This window comes from Manacus candei, unplaced genomic scaffold (assembly GCF_025592945.1).
Source record: "Manacus candei isolate 608988 ecotype Guabito, Panama unplaced genomic scaffold, ASM2559294v1 h1tg000046l, whole genome shotgun sequence".
In the NCBI taxonomy this organism is placed as follows: domain Eukaryota; kingdom Metazoa; phylum Chordata; class Aves; order Passeriformes; family Pipridae; genus Manacus; species Manacus candei.
The window spans coordinates 3,016,121-3,035,111 of NW_026138094.1; the positions used below are offsets into that span (position 1 = coordinate 3,016,121).

Sequence of the window (18,991 nt, forward strand, 5' to 3'; positions counted from 1 at the left end):
TTAATTCTTTTTTTTTTTTTGCTTTGTTGCGTAAAGACACATCTACATCTGAAATTTCATTTAAAGACCATGCAATGCTTTAATTTCAGTGCCATTCTGTTGGAAAAGCATTTGTTTTGGTTTTGTATTGCCCATTTCTGACTGATGGCCAGCTCACAGGCAAAGACACCTGCCCCAGTTCGGGCTGAGCAAGCAACCAAAGGGAAAACTCTCACTTCAACAGCACAAAAAAGTCCAGCAACACAGCGTTCCTCACTACTTTCCTGGCTGACTTCAGGGATTAGAAAGTCTTCCCACCAAAGCCACAAGTATTATCAAGCAAAAGATATTAAGAAATAGTTTTCAAAAAAGCTTGTATCCTTATCTATTGTTATAAACCACCACGCTAATTTGTGGCAGTGCACACATTCATCTTTGAGGTAAAGCAGAAGTTGCAGAAATTCCATATAACTTCTGCCTAAACTATATGAGCTGCAATTCAGTCATGGGGTTTTTTTAGGTAACTTGTTCTAACTATGCACAAATTTAAGGTTCTTCTATGCAAATCTACACTCTAAGAGTACTAAATGCACTCATTTTGATATGTTGTGATAACTTAAAAAAAAAAAAGTATCTCCAGTAAATCCAAACAGAGAAATAATGTGACATCACTATATATCCCTCATATATGTATGTATATGCAGGATCTTCACTGAGATCTCTCAATTAAGCAACCTCAAAATAGTTCACCACAGTCAGATGACAGGACAGTTTGGAAAAATGATCTGATTGCAACTTTTAAGAAAGCTGTAAAGAGAGGGTTACTCAAGCACCTTCACCCTAATTCAGTGAGAACTCGATCTGAACTCTCACAGCAGGACTTGCAACGGACTGTTTAGCTGTTTAATGACAGCTAAATGTTCTCCTGTAGCAGAAAGCAGGTGGGATGCTATAATCTGAGGCTACTGCGGTTTTCAGATAGATTTCAAATAAAGGCCATGCTGAAAAAAACCCTATAATAACCTAACCAGAAAACCAGATCTTTTTCTTAATAAACATAAAATCTCAAACACTTTAACTTAGTTTGTAACATAATTTAGGGGTTAGATGTTTTAAATATTTGCATTTTTTTCAGGCTCATAGATGAACATGGTGCTTAAAAAGCAATATAGAGCAAGCCTCTAAAAACCTTAACCCTTCAATCAAGTGACCAAAGAACAAGCATAGAGGAGAGATGGAAGACTGAGTCATGAGGAAAAAATTGCAAGTTCTGTGTTGCATTATCCATAAGGATTTATTTACTCACTTTTGTTATTTAAAATTGCCTTCTAACACACAGCACAGCATCAGAGGCAAGGGTCAGGCAAGTTACTGCTGTCTTTGAGAGCTTTAGATACTAAAGACAAGTGACAGTTGAATGTATCACTTGACTGCACAAGGCAATTCAGAACAGATCTGAGCAGACTAAATGCTGCTTTTTACATTTGGGCACCATTTGTGGACAGTGGGAAAAGATCTTACCAAAAAAGTCTCACTAGAAAGCCGGTTAAGCACATCAGAGTCAGTTCAACATCACACTAAGTATCTACCCAGGACGCTCCAAAGTTTTTAGTCAGAGCCACAGATTTCATAAAAGTATTCCAAAGATGTTGCTTTACACCAGGTCATTTCAATACACGTTGGAATTGCTAATACTGAGAATGACACTCTAAAGTCAACTCTGTTAGTGAATGTTATATTATTTTGAATACAATCTAAGCATTGATCTCTCAAAAACTGTGTTCCACGTGATAATTAAGAAGATACTTCCCACTCCACCATTTGAAAATAATCTCCTTTTACCCTTTGGGAGGAGTAGAGGAAGGAGAGAGCACAGAAGGGAGTAACATTTATTATTTTTCTTCTGGTACCATTGGTATCTTCATGTGACGTGTCTTGAAATATCTCTAGAAGCTCAGTCTTAAAAGACTAGCAGGAAACTAAAAAGAAAAGTGCCTTAAGTGGGAGGTAGTTCCATGCATGCAAACCAAGTTTTCTGCATCTTTGCATCATAAATAATTATTGCAATAAATTAGCACCCATGGACTATATACATACTGTAGAGGGTGTTATATGAGGAACTCCTATAATCGAACTACAAATTGTCTTAAATGCATTGAAAAATACAAAATATAATGAGTTTGACTTTAGAAAGAGATCACTGGTATCAGAAAATATTACTTTGACAATCTCTCATTAAATAAGTGCAATCTAAAGGTTAATATTAACTGATCATCTCAGGTACTACGGAAAGTCTAAAATACTTGAAATATTTATTAGAAATGGCACAACATGGAAAATAAGCAGATAGTTGTGCCTGTGTGTCACAGCTCATCTTCTCTAACAAAAATCAGCAGATATTATGTATTTCAGGTTATTTCTCTGATATAAGACTAATTAAATGGCAAAAGAATGATGATAGATATTCACATTATTTTTTTTTAATGATGACCTCATGAGAGCCACTGATTATGGTACTACTAATAAATATTAGTTTGAAATATTTTCTGACTCTACATGTAAACAGTACATTTCTGCTCACAGCCCATCCATTTTTGGATGGCAACCCCTGGGCATTGAGTGAGCCTTGTCTGTCTTCTCCCTCTGCAGACAGAGCAGCTCTTCAGAACCCCTGACACTCTGCTCTGCCTAAACTCAGCCCTAGTTACAACTGCTCTGAAGTCACACCATGTTTTTGGTGTCTGGCTTAGTTCAGGTAACTCCCACAATCAGAAAAATTCTCAGAAATATAACAGTTTGGAATCTCTGAAGACCATGTTACTCACTGAACAGTATCTCCCCCCTGCTATAATATAAAGAGCATATCATAATCTTGCTTTTCTCTCAGACCTGGCTTGAAAAAAAAAAATAAACCACTGATTTTTTAGTTTCTATCCTCCCCTCAAGGCTTTAAATTTAGTAGTTGTAGTTCAACAAAAATGCTTGCATGTCAACATTCAAAATGTTTTGGGCAGTGAGTCACCACTTAGCAACTTACAACACAAAACCTTAAAAATGCATTTGCCTGGTACACTTAATTTTTACAGTAAAAGGACAAGTTTAGAATGAGTTGCATTCCAGAAAGTATCTAAACAATTCACCAGCACTTTTTTCTGTTTTTACTTTGGGCTCTGATAAGAACACATGAAAGAAGATAAACTTCAAAACAAGCAATTTCAGAAAGCACTATACAAAACCAAGAGAAAAAAGAAACAAACTAGAGGAAGGGTTGTTTGGTTTTTTAAAAATCATTATTTCTTAAAAGATTGCATTAAATTACCGTTATCTAGGAAATTAAATTACTGCTGAGTATCCGTTGACATGGCAGCCCTATACTAACAAACACACTGCAGAAACCAGTATTTCAGAAACTGAAAAATTAAAAAATACAGATTTGTATAATAAAATTAACATCTTTCCTTTGACTTTACATATTATAATTAAACTACTGTGCACTGTCTATTAGCTAAAGCAACTTCTGTCTTTCCCACAATACATTCCGATTTCCTACCAACGTATATTGAAAATAAAGACTACACTTACATAATTATCTACTCAATTTAAATTTCTTATGTGCTCAGTGAAATTTAGTTTTGTGTCATCTCCCAAACATGTAGTATCTCTTTTTTTTTTTTTTTTGGGGGGGGTAACATGTCATTTCACTGCAAGGCTCTATTCAGCAGTGAAACACAGAGAAACGGTGCTTAAAACCTGCAGCATCGCAATCATTGATTATTCACAGTAACTGCACTTAATTGCACAGATTGGTACAATGTTAATACAAATAAAATCTCTCTGCATTTTATTGTCTCCACTCTTACAGAAGAATTAAATGAAAAGCACTTGAAAAATACTGTTTGTTAAAATTAAAACCTCGCAAGAGGAATGCGAGAAATCTTTCATTCCCCAAAATGATCTCTTTACCTGGGTGATGCTACTAAATATTAAACATGTAGTGTAAGCTTTATTACTGCCTAGAATTACAGTAATAAATTACATGAAAATTGCACTGCTATGTGTTTTAGCTTCTCTGACATTTTAAATACATTTTTGTTAATCTAGCATAAATCATCTGCTAGACTGTAAAGCCACCCTACATAACACGCAACTGTTAAAATGTAAATTGCCAAACTATTTTTAGCTGCTGCTGAAGGGGAAAAAAAAAAAAAAAAAAAAAAAGGAAGGGGGGGAAAAGAAGAATATTCCTGGCCTCGGGAATAATGATTTGAGGCATTGTGTTCATTTTGTTTATCAAGCAGCTATTCAGCCTCTAGTGGGGCCCAAGTGCTTATGCAAGCAAAAGCTTTTAAGAGTGCCTGCAGCTGCAATCCTGGCTCCCAGGTAGGCTGCAGGTTCAGAGCACAGCTGCCCCAGGCTATCTATACTATCTCAGCTCCATCTGGAAGTACGGTTAATATAGGATTTCAGATCCCACTTTCTGTCTGTATCATCGTGAGCAGGGGGAGGGAGAAGGGAAAGAGAGGGAGGAGAGAACAGGGGAGATGCAAGGACTAGGAGACCCCATCCGTACTTCAGGCTCCACACAAAATGAAAAGATCAGCCCCATTTTGCTCCCACTATATTACGGTTGCCTGTGCAGTGGGTTCTATTCAGCCTATCCGGCTTTGAGTTATGACTCATCCAAGTGCACCTGCGCCCATGTGTTAAGTACTGCCAAATAAAAGCCCAACATCCATTTACACAACAAAGAGATGTATCCCGCAAGGCAGCCGAGCTTCCCCCTCCCCTCCTGTTTGTTCTGAGCAGGGGAAAAAATAATTCTGTCCTTCACTTCACTGGGGATTTTTCACTTCACGTGGATTTTTAAATGCAGATTCATTTATAAACAATTTTCTTCCTTTTAAGAATAAAGCATATTTAATACCACAAAACACCCCTATAGCATTAGATTATCACAGCCATTAATGATTTTTTCCACCAAAACCCTTCCAACCTTTTTTATCAAAGCCCTTTATTCTCGAAGGATAAATTTTCAAGCAAAGAGGGATCAACAAACTAGTTGCTTGAAAGCTTTCCTGATGCTAGGCTGAAGTTAGGAAAGGCTTAATGAAGGCTTTAAAATCCACCAGGGCTTCACAATGAACATCTGACTCGGTGATTTATGCATATTAATAACCTCAGTCCTACTGAGGCAAGCTGAGCTGTACATGTCCTCCGAATCTTAATGTCTTCAGCTCCACTGGGATTATTACAAATGTAAATTTCTAAGATTCTCAGCTATTAATCTCTGTCTGTCCTCCTGTTCAGCAACATAATGACTAATTAAACATCAAAAGACCTGTACAGGAGATCTTCTTTGACAGCTCCTGGCCCAGCTCTCTTCCCAAGAGAGGAATTCAAATGACAGGGACAAGTGGGTAGGAGCATATGAGCGAGCTACAAATCACTGCTATGAAATCTAAAAATTCCACATCAAATGTGTATTTAGTCCTGCAGAACCACTCCCAATTACCCAGCCTAGCTGTTCATGTCCAGCACACAGCCTTCCTGGAGCTGAAGTCAAGGCATTTGTTTGTATGGCAGGTAAAGAGAGCACAATCTGAGCCCAGTTTTTTTACTATAAGTAAAAAAAGTAGTACTTACAGAAGAAGGCAAACCAGGGGGCACCTTTCTTACTTTCTTTGTCTGTAGAGGATCTGTACACAGAAAAATAAGGTTTCAGCAGGTATCTACATTATAGGTGAAAAAGAATAAATAGCCACACTGTACAGTTTTTTCTTTCCATGATGAATTTATTTTCCAATTTCATACTTTTTTTCTTCTCTGTCAATGAGATTTTTCTTTCACATCAATACAAATATAATACAACATACCCATGTTCTTCTCTAAAATAAAGCTTTGCTGGATAGTTACTTTCAATTCTTTCCATAAGGAAAGCAGTTATTCCTAAGTACAGTAACACTGATCACCTCATACACCTGCTATGAAACAAAATATGGTTTTCAAATATACAGAGAGGAAAATGAGACTGACCAGCAAGAGAAATGCTTTCTTCTCTGCACTTCATAGTAAAGACAGAACTATCAAAAAGGAATTTCACACATTAAAGTATGACAAACTCTAAAAATACTAACATGATGTAAAATTTATAGCTTTTAGACTATACCAAGGTTGTAAATAATCAGCCAATCTAATGACCTAATTATTTCCTTTAAGTAGTAAAGGCAATACAACTCAAATTTGCAAGTCATAGTAAAGTTGGAGGCATGATAGCTGCTTCCTTCCCCCAACAGCTATTGTAACCCCACAAAAGTACCCAGTGTGATGACCCTTCCTCTCAAGGGTGGGTCCTCACACCCAGCAATTTCACTGCCTAAATCAAGAACCTGAACCAGTTTAATCAGCTGTTAATAAAATCAATCTGAAAAGAAGGGCTGCAAATTAACTGATGTTTTGAAGACGAGTATCTGGTAAGATTTCCAGTTCTACAGTTGACCATCGAGTCTTCAATTAAAATACAAAATTCCTATTTTTCTAGTTTCATCCAGAACATATGACAAGATAAAGGTGAGATAAGGTGAAATATCTGCTGGATATCTTTACTTGGATCATTTCCCATAGAGTACAGTCGAAAAGAAAAAGACTTCTGGAAGAGATATTTCCATTGCATTGAAAGTGTCACCTGGAGAGAACACTGGTTGGTTTCAATGCAATTTAGTATGGAATTTAATGAGAGCTTGTTATAATCCTGTCAGACAACTCCTTCTCGGGGATAAAATGGCCATAATTTGATTTTGTTTTAAATTCTCAGGCAGCAGGTTTGTAAAACTTACCTAGTCCATTAAAAATAAAAAAAATCACACATACTTTCTGAAGCCACTGGAAAAAAAGACCTGAGATAAAAGTGTGCTTCCTCCTCCTGACATTCCTGGAAAAACATTTCCATAAATTTGTAACTACCACCAGCCATATCCCAGGTTACTAACCCCAGATTCAACCATGACAGAAGGAGGAATATCACACTGTTACCAGTTTGAACAGGTTTATACCCCTTGAGCTTCTCTTTTGAAGAAAAAACTGAATAATACAACTCTGAAAACACCACACTTCATTTTCTTTAATATCTGGCAAGTACCAAACTCCATACAGTTTGCACAAAAAACCGAGTCACATACTCAAGTATATGTTAGAAATCAGATTATATTTTTCAGGACTGCCTTCACACCATGACCTTTCTGCACATGTGAGCACTCTCTGCCCAACACCAAAGTCATGTTTAACAGACCCCTGTTACTCAAAACCATAGCAGACCACTACAATAAGTAGTTTTTCACTAAAACTGATTCAACACGGGCTAAAACATCATCATCATGTTACAATGCAGCTCTTTTCTATTCAAGTTCAAACACCCTTTCAAGCAGTAAACAATTTCACTGAACTTTCCTAAGACAGATGTGAGAAACTGTTGTGTTTGTTCTCCTATTCTGAGCAACATGAATCCTCACAACCATATTGATAAAGACAGACAACCTGGGGTTAAATGGTGGTTGACTTGACAGCAAGCTAAAAAGTTACACAGAGATGGTATTTTAAAGTACATATATACACACACATAATAGAAGAGGAAATGGCCTCAAGTTGCCTTTCCCAAGGAAGGTTTAGATTTGGTGTTAGGAAAAATTTCTTCATTGAAAGGGTTGTCAGGCCCTGGAACAGCCTGTCTAGGAAGGGGTGGAGTCACCATCCCTGGAGGGATTTAAAAGCCATGTAGATATGGCACCTGGGGACATGGTTTAATAGTGGGCTGGGCAGTGCTGGGTCAATGAGTGGACTCAGTGCTCTTAGAGGTCTTTTCCAACATAAATGATTTGATGATTCTATGATATAGTTTTATAATTTATGATTTACCAAACCATTTCAAGCATGTTCAGGACTATTTTAGTGCCCAAGGAGTTTGCAATTCTAGTTAATATTAAAGTTACTTTGGAGAAGCAATTTGCATTTGATTAAAATCTTACTGGGGGTAAAGTATGGTTTGAGTTACATGGTTCCAACAAGCAAGATTTGTATTATGGAATAGAAGTGCTATACAGAATGAGGGGCATTAAAAACTCAAACATATAACTAGAGAAATCCTAATGACCTATCATACTAAGACTGAAATATATGGCAACTACAGTATAAGGTTATATAACTATATAACCAGATATATAACTATATAACCACAATATATGGTAAACTAGAATGTAAGGTTTCAGTCTCTCTTCTTTTACCAAAAATATTTTTTCTAATTTACACACCAATTATTCACAATAGTCTGACATAAGAAACTGCAGAACATCTGGCTTGTTCTTGATTCTCTGATTCAACAGAATTAGAGGGCTATAGAATATTACCACTGTCTATGACCAAGTATGAAAATTCCATTCACCTCTAAGTATCCCCAGAATAAAATACTAATAACTGTCATAGGATTATAACAATTTTTAAGCAAGTTCCTGCCTGCATATTTTGCAAGGTAGTTTGATTTTAGGATAAGCTACTAGTCTCCAATTGCTAAGATCTTTAAAGGCATGTTGAACCAATTACAATGAACTATATATTGCCCTGAATAAAGTTACTTTTAGCATATAAAAGGATAATTGTTTCCCCTTTGTGTCCTTCCCCTGCTAACTAATGGTAATGACCTCAGGGTCAGGCATTTCCAGGAGTTAATGATGGCACGGGTTAAGGGCACTCAGCTGGTCATCAGCTCCTATCCATCTGTCATTATTGCTTTTGCAATTAAGGGTTTTATTAGAGTTTCTTGTTTGTTTTGTAAGCCATACTGACCAGTGTTGAATCCAAGCTAGTGTCTCAGAGAAAATGTTGATAATTCCAGTTTTTCTCTTATAGAGCAGTTTGGTGTAATTTCAATTGCTCCACCCAGAGCAATCTGCAGTATATAAAATCAACGGTCAAAGAAAATAATGAGGTCTGCAGAAAAGCATCAGGAACAAAAGTTTAAAACCTGTCTATATTGCCTACCAAGAGCTGAGGAGTCATGAAGTGGTCTTCTGCGCTGATTTGTGCCAGAAAACGGGTAGTAGGGTGTTCCAGGTTTTCCAGAGGATGACAGCTGACCTGGACTTCCAAGCCCCATGTCGGACCGAAGCAGACTAGACTACAAAAATATAGAGAGAAAAGTAAAATAAAGCTTTATAACAACTCAGCTGTTGACATACCAGGCTAACAAACTATTAACCACACATACTGCTCTTGGCATTTATAGGAATTTACTGGGCTTTCAGTGAAGGTTTTAAACTTCAAAAAAAAGTTGACTTTTTTAAATGAGTGTTCAGAGTGTAATTCAGAAAGAAAGAGCAAGTTTGGCTGTGAGCCTCCAAAAAGCCATAACCATTTCCGTTGAAAACATCTGAAAGAATCAATTCATATTTAAATTTTAAACAAAAATCGTAATACTTTGTTTAGTTTGCAATGTAACACCTCTTCTATTACACAATATAAACATAATTGATAAAAACTGCGAAGAGTTTATAGTGTGACATTAGGTTTTAGCACATACTTAGAAATCCAGACTTATATTACATTCATAAAAACATGGAATAGAACAGTCCAAAAAATACCAAATGCAGACAAAAGAGATAAAAGAGTAGATTAACAAGCAGAACATGAAAAATTATGGTATTTTAAAAACTTGAAACTAACAATGTAATTGAACCCTACCTCTTTTGTTCCCCTTTCATGCAATAAATACAAAAACATTCTAAACACTTAAAAAGGCACTATATATTGCTTAACCTCACATTATTTGGATTTCCTCTGTGAAACTGAAATGAATGCTGGTGATTTAGGAGAACGCAGTTTTTCCACAGTTGATGCTATGCTGAGCATTGTTTTAGTCCGAAAATCCTGACTTGGAGTGAAACCCACAGAACTGTTTGTATAAAAAACATTTGTACCAGGTGGCAAAAATGTGTTCGCTGCACTTCACCCCAGCAGTTGAATCCAGCTTTCTCATGGAGCTGCAGCCACTCTGCACTGCACACACCTTTAATGTTTGCCAAATTGGACAGTGTTGGATCACTGTGGATCCAGCAGCCTTCAGAGGGCAAGAGATTTGATTTCTTCATATGTGATCATTCCACAGAGCAGTGTTCCCACCACAGAGGGGCCAAGCAGGGCTGTGGGATGGCAGGACAACAGGGATGTTCTTCTCACACTCATCTGCACTGACATTTCATTGTCAGGGGATGCTAAGACTCAAACTCTTGACTAGAGTAACTTTTATTTTATTAATCAAAAGCCACTCTAGTTAAAGTTTCTCCTTCAGCCCCACTGCTCCCAAGCCAACATTCCTCCTTCCCACTCCCAACAATGAGCCCTCAGGTTCTCAAGGCTGTCACACAAGTCCACTTTGGGCTGGATTATGGCAGGAACTGCTCCAGTGCTGTTTGCCTTCCAGGGCTAGAGCAGCCCACTGGAACAGGGGCACAGGCCATTGCTCCTGGCTCTCCTCTCCTTTCCTTCTGAGGCCTAATTCCCAAATTCATAAACAAACGTACTTTTTGGATTACATTCTATCCTTCAAGCTGGCTCTTTTGGTGTGACAACTTGTGAAAGGTGAGACTAACTCAGCTCTCAGGAAGGTACTAAAACCCTTCTACCTTGCAATGCAGTGGGATTAATAGAAAAATCCAGAGTTCATACAGAGTTACAAAATACATACATAAAATAAGCAGTTTTCCAGATAAATGGTTTTGCATCATATCACTGCTGAAATGTCTTTTACTTGTTTGATGACTAATTTGAGCATGAGAAATCTTATATTCTAATTGAATAGAGTGGGATGTGAAAGAGTCACCCCACTACAAAGTAAAGGAGGGCCCAAAAGTGTTAACTATTCCATACAGAAGTTTGAAGATCAAAGTTAATTATTAAAAATGTTACAGCAAATAAATAGCTTCCTCTCAGCTCAATTTTTTCACTGTTATTCTTACAATAAAACAGCCTTTGAATCAGAATTGTTAATGTAAAACTCATTCTGAAATGAGATACTCTGATAGAGAGTGACAAAAGTATACAGCAAATGCATGGAAAGGGAAATCTGCTTGCAGTCTGTTTCAAGGTTTGCTAATTTTGCCTTTGTCAAATAGTCAAGATTTTATTGTTTTGCAGAAAACATCATGAACATCAGAATATTTAGCTTACCCAGTGTAAGTCTGAATTTAGCAAAGATATTATTCTAAACATTTATTTCAGTCCTAGGGGTGAACACTGTGCAGGAAACCTGGGCAATGTTTTGTGAAGAGCAGCTCCTCCAAACCAACACTGTCCAAAAGAAGTGACACCAGTTCTGCACTCAGCTCAAGACCTGACATTCTTGACCAAGAACCCCAGGACTGAAGGAAAGTTTCTGTACATAACCTGTGGGTCAGGGAGGCAGTACTGTGATAGTTGTTACTTCAGGTAGCTGATGCCAGGTCCCAGGTACAGTCCCCACGGACCTCTGGAGGTGGGATGGTCCTGCCCCACTCACTCAGAGCTGCTGTCAAACACCATCAGGGGCTATGTCCCATTCACATTAAAGATAACCCTCCCTGCTACCCCCCAGCACCTCCTCCTGATCCTTGGCAGGGATTTTGGAAGCACAGTGGGATCCATACAGATACCTCCGATAAAAGGGATGTGAGGGTCCTTAGTTCCTCTGTTCATCCATTCATTAGGAGAGGGGAGAGAGATTACCAAAAAAAAAAGAACTAATCAACCAAAAATCCAACAAACTCATCAGTAGAAACTTTTAAATTCATTTCCAAAAAGTCATTCCAAAAGGCAAGGATCTATATCTTTTCTAGACTTGAACTCCAACCTTTACTCCATGACATTTGCCACTCTTGCTCTTGTCCTAAGCATTCCAGTTCATGACATTTTCACTGGGCCCTGAATTTCAAAGCAGGCTGGCTACTACAACAGCATAAACTTGGTGTATAAGTAATATAATACATACCCAGTAATCTCAAGATGTGCAACAGACTCCAAAGAAGTTTTCTGATCTATACTGTGTTTGGGTAAGAATGTTTTATTAAAAAAAAAAAAAAATTAAAAAAACCCAAACAACACAAAACTACAGTGCTCTTCTACCATTTATACAATCAAATGAAGCATCTGTTTAAAATTTTATAATTGTTCCTCAGTCTTCCAAAACAATATAAAAATAGATGTCATTAGTTCAGCTCATTGATTTTTCTGCCCGTTTGAACCAATTCAGAAGCAATATTGATTAGGACTGATCCTTTCCTAAGGGCACCTGATAAAGAAAGGAATACAAAAATACCACTGAGGATAGCAAAAAAGCTTTGTGTTATCAGCATCAGGCTTCTCCTGACTAAGTGCCCGAGGTCCCTGCACAAGGCAGATCACTTACATATGTAGTTAGCAGTGTTCTCCACAGAGAACCTTCACGCTCACTCTGAACCTCATCTGCCAAGCACCGAGCCAATTACTAAAGAATAATCAATGACTGGTTATTCTCCTGAACACTGTCGAGTCCTTGTCTGTATTACTGTTGTAAATAAACAGGCATCAGCCTTCAAAATTTGCCTCTTTGGATTTTATAATGCATATTGTTGGTTTCAAGAAGTTATTTAAAGCAATATTTTCCCTAGGGAATGAGTGTTCAATAACCAACTTTAAAAAAAATTAATCAAAGAAAAAAAGGCTTTTATTATAGTCAACTAAGAATGGAGCAAGCCTGATTCCAAAGAGAACAGAGTAAAAGAGGTAAACATGACTGCTTTACTTTTCAGATTTATTCCTTTCAGGGAAACCAAGGAACAGTTTTGACAGCCTCAGGGAAAATGGCATGGCCTGACCCAAATAGGAAAGGCTTTCACAGGGGCCACTATCCCAGCAAATGCTTTAAAGGGATCACTTCCCTAAGGAGTATTCTCATAAAAATTAAACACAGAGGAGTCATCTATTCAAGCACTGCCAGGGTGAGGTGGGTGAAAAAGAGTCCTATCTCATGTGAGGGGTGTATTTATGCACCTTTGTCGCAGAGAACAAGTAACTTTGCATGGCAGCTGCACTTTGGTGCAGGCAGAGTCAGCTTCCATTCAAACTAACAAGCCAATCAACCTCATGCTTATACCAAAATTATATGCCTGAGATAAAAAAAAGCTCCTCAGTCAACTTATTTTAAAATGGTTTTTAAAGTGATTCTTTCGAAGAATTTAAGAATAAAAGTAAAAGAGAGTTTGACTAATTTGGAAGTTTTCTTTTCCCCGGGCCAACTCTGTGAATCTTTAGATACAATTTGATGCCAAAACACTGCTCTGCCTTCAATGATCTTCTAGGACACCAGCCAGCAGAACTCTAATATGTTGGTAAACATTTCTTTCATTTTCTTACTTTGATATTAAAAAAAAAAAGTGGACAAGTAAAGGCCTACAGATGTCCTTAGGTAATATTCCTTGCAGCTCTCCAGCCTTTAGGGTACATGTAGAGAGGAAAGGCAAGCTATCCTGCAAAATACACAAAGTTTTAACAAACACACTCCATGCACTACACAAATAAAGCTTTACCTTTTCAAAAATGTATTTGCTACATCAGTCAGCCTTGTGCTTCTTAGTCTAAATCTTGTTTACGTGCTTTTTTTAAATACAAACATTGGCAAATGCTTTAAGAACTCAGATTTTCCTAGTGCAGCCATAGCCAAACTATGCAATAGTTTCATCCAAATACAACTGTGTGCCTTTACATTATTCATTATTTTCTATCAAAAGAATAATATGGTTGAGAATAAAAGCATTAGCCCATTATATGCAACTGATTATGACAGGCCCATTATGCTGGCATAATAAGGCAGGCTGCTTTGGCAGTGAAATGAGAGCTGCAACCTACCAACTGCAAACTTAGATCTTGAAATCCTCCCCAGTAGTCAAACAGATTCAGCTAGATTTTATTTTTCCTGTTTTTTTTCATTACCTTCCTTTTCATAAAGTTTATGCTTTGAGTCTTAGTAGTCAACTGTCCCTGTTTAAAGCAGAAAAACTGTCTAGAGGTTAAAAAAAAACCCCAACTGAGCGTTTAGTTAAAAATTGGGAGCTTGGATACTTTACTTTTACAAAATAATGCAATGCAACACCACCCATCTCAATCAGATCCCTCCATTATCCCACCACAGCCACGGACAAACTCACTGGGCATTTCTGTGTTCCTCAGAACCACGCAGAGCAGATGGCAAGTGCATTCCTTGCCCTACTGTAAACTTGAAATGGTGCCCTGGGTAGAGCACAAGTTTCATGTCCATGTCCTTTCACTCAGGGAGCTGTTTGGATGACTTAGAGCACGGATATAATGTGTCTCTAATTGCCTTACAGGAAAATTTGCATAAGACAATTTAAAAGAATGTAACGAAATGGAAAAGTCAAACTCTGCTAAACTTGCAAAATCGCACAGCTAAGTTGTATATTTTGCTGCTGTGTTTCCAAAGGAAAATCTAGCACAAAATTAAAACATTCACAAGTAATTGCTCTGTGAGATCCTCGTACAGCACAGAGGTTTGGGCTGCAAAAATACCATTCACTCGAGTTCCACGTCATGCAGCTTAAGCCAAAAATATAACTAAGATATAAAGTGTTGCATTTCACTTTACTCAAGTCTCCAATCTTTGGAAACTGTAATGAATATGCACTACAAAATAGGAGCTGGATTTGGAAAAACACTGACATATGATGTAAATTCATTTTAAATTTAAATTTTAGAGATATGTTTGCAATTATCAGCATGTTGTTAAAGAATCTCATCCTGAGAATATCATCAAATAGTAATGTGAAATACAGTGTTACCATTTTGAGAACAAAGGGACTCTGAATGAGTAATCAATAGCAACTGGCAGAAAATGAGGCATTAATTATGATCCTCTCTAGTGTTTTGTCTCAAAAAAGGTTTCATTAAATATATTGTGCTAACCTGTACATCTTCAAGCCATTACCGATAGATTTGATCAAATACATTTTTGGACTGTTTCTGGAGGAGGAAAATATCAGAATCAGAAAAACCAAAACAACATCTAAAGTATTATATGATAACTTGAGCTTTTTTTCTTGATCAATTTAAAGGAAATGAGGGGCTGCTAATAAAACATCTCAGGAGAGGATCATCTAACAACATGTTGATAATTGCAAACATATTCCTCATTTAAAAAAAAATACTTAGATCTTATAATCTCAATGTAGTCTCTCGAAAATTTAATTATCATCTCCTATACCTAAAGTATCATGCAGGTTTGAGAAGATAATGACAGTCATCCATCAACTGCATCCTGCCAGTGTAATCAGGCTAATCTAGCTCACTGGATTAAAAACCAGCTACCTAGGGTACTAAATACTGAAGTGATGCAACATCACAAACAAAATAACATTTAGTTTTACTATCTTTCTGATTATTGTTAACGCTGATGAATATCAAGTTATCAATATATTCTCTTCTTACACCAAAGCTTTTCCAGATCACCATGAGCTGCTTATTCATGTGTGTACTAAGCAGAATCTGCTACTATGGCAAATTCTGTTTATATGTAAATATACTGGGACTGAGCACAGGGGCAGAGGAGAGAGAAGAAAGAAGTTTATTCAGAATTACATATATGGGGTTTTTTAAGCAGTCAGAAGAGTAAAGATTAAATGCGAAGGGAAGGAAACATTTTCTATTCTTTCTACATCTAAAGGGCTTTAAAGCACCTGATTAACACACATATTTTGAAGAGTCCCTTCCTTCTCTTCTGCAATACTGGCTTCCCTGCACTGACAGTGCCTATTGGCAGGACTACAAATTCTGTTTTACGCTTCTAAAGCAGCCCCCTGCTGCTGTTGGTGTCCAATCCCGGAGGTTATGCTGGCTCAGCTTGTCTCCCTTCATCCCCCCGGGCAAGGTATTTTCGCCTTGCTGACTGAATTGGAGGAAGGCATTACTAAGCATTGTGATTACAGGTCAGCCACCCCTCCCTTTGCCTTTGAATCTTCTCGCTACATTATGAAAACAGTAATTTGAACAGCTTCCTTACTGTGATGATACAAAAGCAGGTTTTCAGAGAACTCCAAAATGTAGAAGAGAAGCTGCTGAGGGCTTATTCAACTACTTTTTAATTTTTTTGGTACCAGCCTCGCAGCTTTTCTCTATGATTTCAAGATATAAGCGTGAGGAGTCAACATTACAATAAAAGACTTCACACTACATCTTATTTACAGAAGTCAGACTACAAAGGATACTATAAAACTCGAATTATCCTTGCATCTGTTTCTCCCTCTGCATCTTCGGCAAAATGATTTAAAAATATTTCAGACCATTGGTAGAATGTCTCATGTATCCAGTACTGGGAGCTGTACATCTCTCCCACACAACCAAGAGAAAAATCTCTCTTGCTCTTAAGCAGCAAGTCAGAAAATGTGTAACATGATGAGGGTTCATTAATATAGCAACCAGATAATTGTTAGGACTTAACATGGAGGGCCCATATGTTTTCACATATGATCAAGTGAGAGCTCAGTTCAATACCAGGGGGCTAAGAAATGGATAGACACACCCAGGAAGTATCTTAGGCTAGAATCAAATCCCCCTAATAAATGTTGTCCTTCTCTCCCTGTTCTTCAGAAACCTGTGCCATCAGGAACACTAGCGTCTTGAAAAACACTCCACAACACAACTGAAATGAAAGCAAGTTGGATGGTTTAGCTCCACAAAAGAGGAATCAAAATTGTGCTTCTTTCCATTCCTGACTGTCTGCCTGGAGTCTCCCCCAGCCCAGCCCAGGAAGCAAAGTAGCAGGTTGCCTACACCACTCATCTCCTTCCCAATTCTACTCTTGGTCTGTATTCTTTTTGAGAGCAGTTATCTGTGCAGATGTGAAGTTTAGGAAGGGACTTCACCTCCTATGAAGTAAGAGAGGAAGGTAAATGGGGGCTTAGCATACTAGAGTAGTTACAGACAAAAGGAATAAACACTTAAAGAAAATCCAAAGGGCAATCCAGCTCATTCAGACAGACAGGCATGGCTGGGAGGACAGAACTGAGCTAATATTTTCCCCATCCTCCACTAATACCATAAATTTGTAATTGAGAAGCACCCAGCTCTGAGGCAGCCAGATTAGCTGGACACAAACAGTAATTCACCACAGAAATTATATCTGCACTCCATGGTGTAACATGCTTTTTACTTCCTCAGGCAGCAGTGTGCAAGATACCATGTACTGATTTACAGGATATTCATAACCTTAAACACAACTAAACACAATCAAAAAAATAAAGGTGGCAAGAAAATTTGCCAAACCTAAACAGCGTGAGAAAGAAGGGCAAAGACAAGAAACAGTTTGTCTGGTAAGACATTCAAAATGATTCCTTGCAGAACTGCTCCCCCTTTATAAATAGCATCCCTCCTCCAACTAGAACGAATTCCTAACACCTGCTACCCGCTCCAGTCCGGGGGGAATGTCTTCCCTGATTAACTTCAGGTGGTCACCTCCAGCTTGATACCGAAAAAAAGAAATCTAGCCTGTGCCCAGCACATTTTTACTTTCTAAAAAGGTTCTGCAGGCTCCTTATCTGCTGAGAGACAGGAGATATTTTCCCAATAGCACAATAAGTAATTCATTTCTAATAAATCATGATCAAGAGGAAGTTAATATTGCTTGATTCTACACGAGAAGTAAAATGAAGCAAAACAAACTGAAGTTCTGGCGTTCCATCTGCCCTTAAACTATATATCCCTCTCCCCATCCCAATGTTTTAAGATGGTATCAGCTGGCAGAATCCAGAGTCACTGCTTCAGTTAACATTCTGTCAGCCTTTCCTTCGGCAGCTGCATTTCTTAGAGATTGAGAGCTCAGCTGTAAAAATCTGCTTTGGGGAGACACCTGATATCAAACGTGTCAGAGAAGAGGAGATTAAAAAGAGAAAATTTACCAAATAAAGTCAGTTTGTCAGTTTTAAAGTTATATTGCTATTAAAACCCCCACACATGTAAAAGCCTTAAAATTTTTTATACTTCCATAACTCAGTATTGCTCAGATTTAAATAGACATTATGTTCTCTAAACTGTTGCTAAAACTATGTGAGGAAGAAAAGTAACTGGTGCCACTGCTTGTCATCTTTCTGAGGCCCCACAGAGAGGAAAGGTCCAGAATCTCATACAATTTTCTGCCTCATTGCAAAGATCCATCTAAAGCATCTTCAAACACACACCTGCAGTGAGGAGGAAAAGCTTCCTTGTTGCTGTTTAATAGACTCTGTTAAATAGAAACTTTAGCAAACATCCTTGGAGCAACTGCAGAGAATGCAGCTATTGGGGGCTGCACCTGCAGGAAGACTTATTTGGATGCTTTCAAACCCATTTAAAGAACAGCCACATTTTAAATTACAATGTGCTACAAATACCTTTTTCTACTCTGACTCTTACATTCCAAGTAACATCTCGGCTGTCAGATACCACTAAAACACCACTGTGCCCCACTAGTCACAATCATTCATTTCTTCCACTCTTGTCACTTCCAGGTTTTTCATTCTTACAAAACTTGTATTTCCAATTACATTTTTCATACTGTTCTTGACTTGGCCATTTTTGTCAGCAAATCTCATTTCTGCTTCCCACATACATTTTTATACACTCTCACCTCCTAACACTCACGTTTTTGTCTCTATGCTTATTCTTCCAGCTCTTACCTGATGCTTTACTGAAAAATTAAAATCGGATAATTTTCTCCATTACACTCTGTAAGTGTCTTCCAATTACATAGTTTATGAGCATATTAAAAATACTTTTAGGTTGGTGCTGTTCAGTTCTATTAATTCTTCTCTATGTATTCAGCTGGTATCTAGATCCTACTATAGATATTTTCACATTTGCTTGACTAATCCTCAACATCCTACCAGTAACATAAAAAAAAAGTTGCCATTTTTGCCCATGCACAATATGAGCAAGGTTTTCTCTTCTCCCTAGACAGCTCAAACTTCTGGAA

The 18,991-nt window shown here is 37.6% G+C and overlaps 1 protein-coding gene across 10 annotated transcripts in view; it reads right to left on the reverse strand.

The window, feature by feature from the left end:
- Positions 1 to 18,991, reverse strand: part of TCF12 (transcription factor 12) — a 163,466-nt gene that overhangs the window by 46,548 nt on the left and 97,927 nt on the right. For all 10 annotated transcript variants that reach the window (XM_051797039.1, XM_051797040.1, XM_051797043.1 and 7 more), the window contains 2 exons: positions 9,007 to 9,142; positions 5,623 to 5,675 (listed from right to left, as the gene is read on the reverse strand). In XM_051797039.1, the coding sequence (XP_051652999.1) occupies positions 5,623 to 5,675; positions 9,007 to 9,142 (189 nt within the window). The remainder of the gene's footprint in view (positions 1 to 5,622; positions 5,676 to 9,006; positions 9,143 to 18,991) is intronic.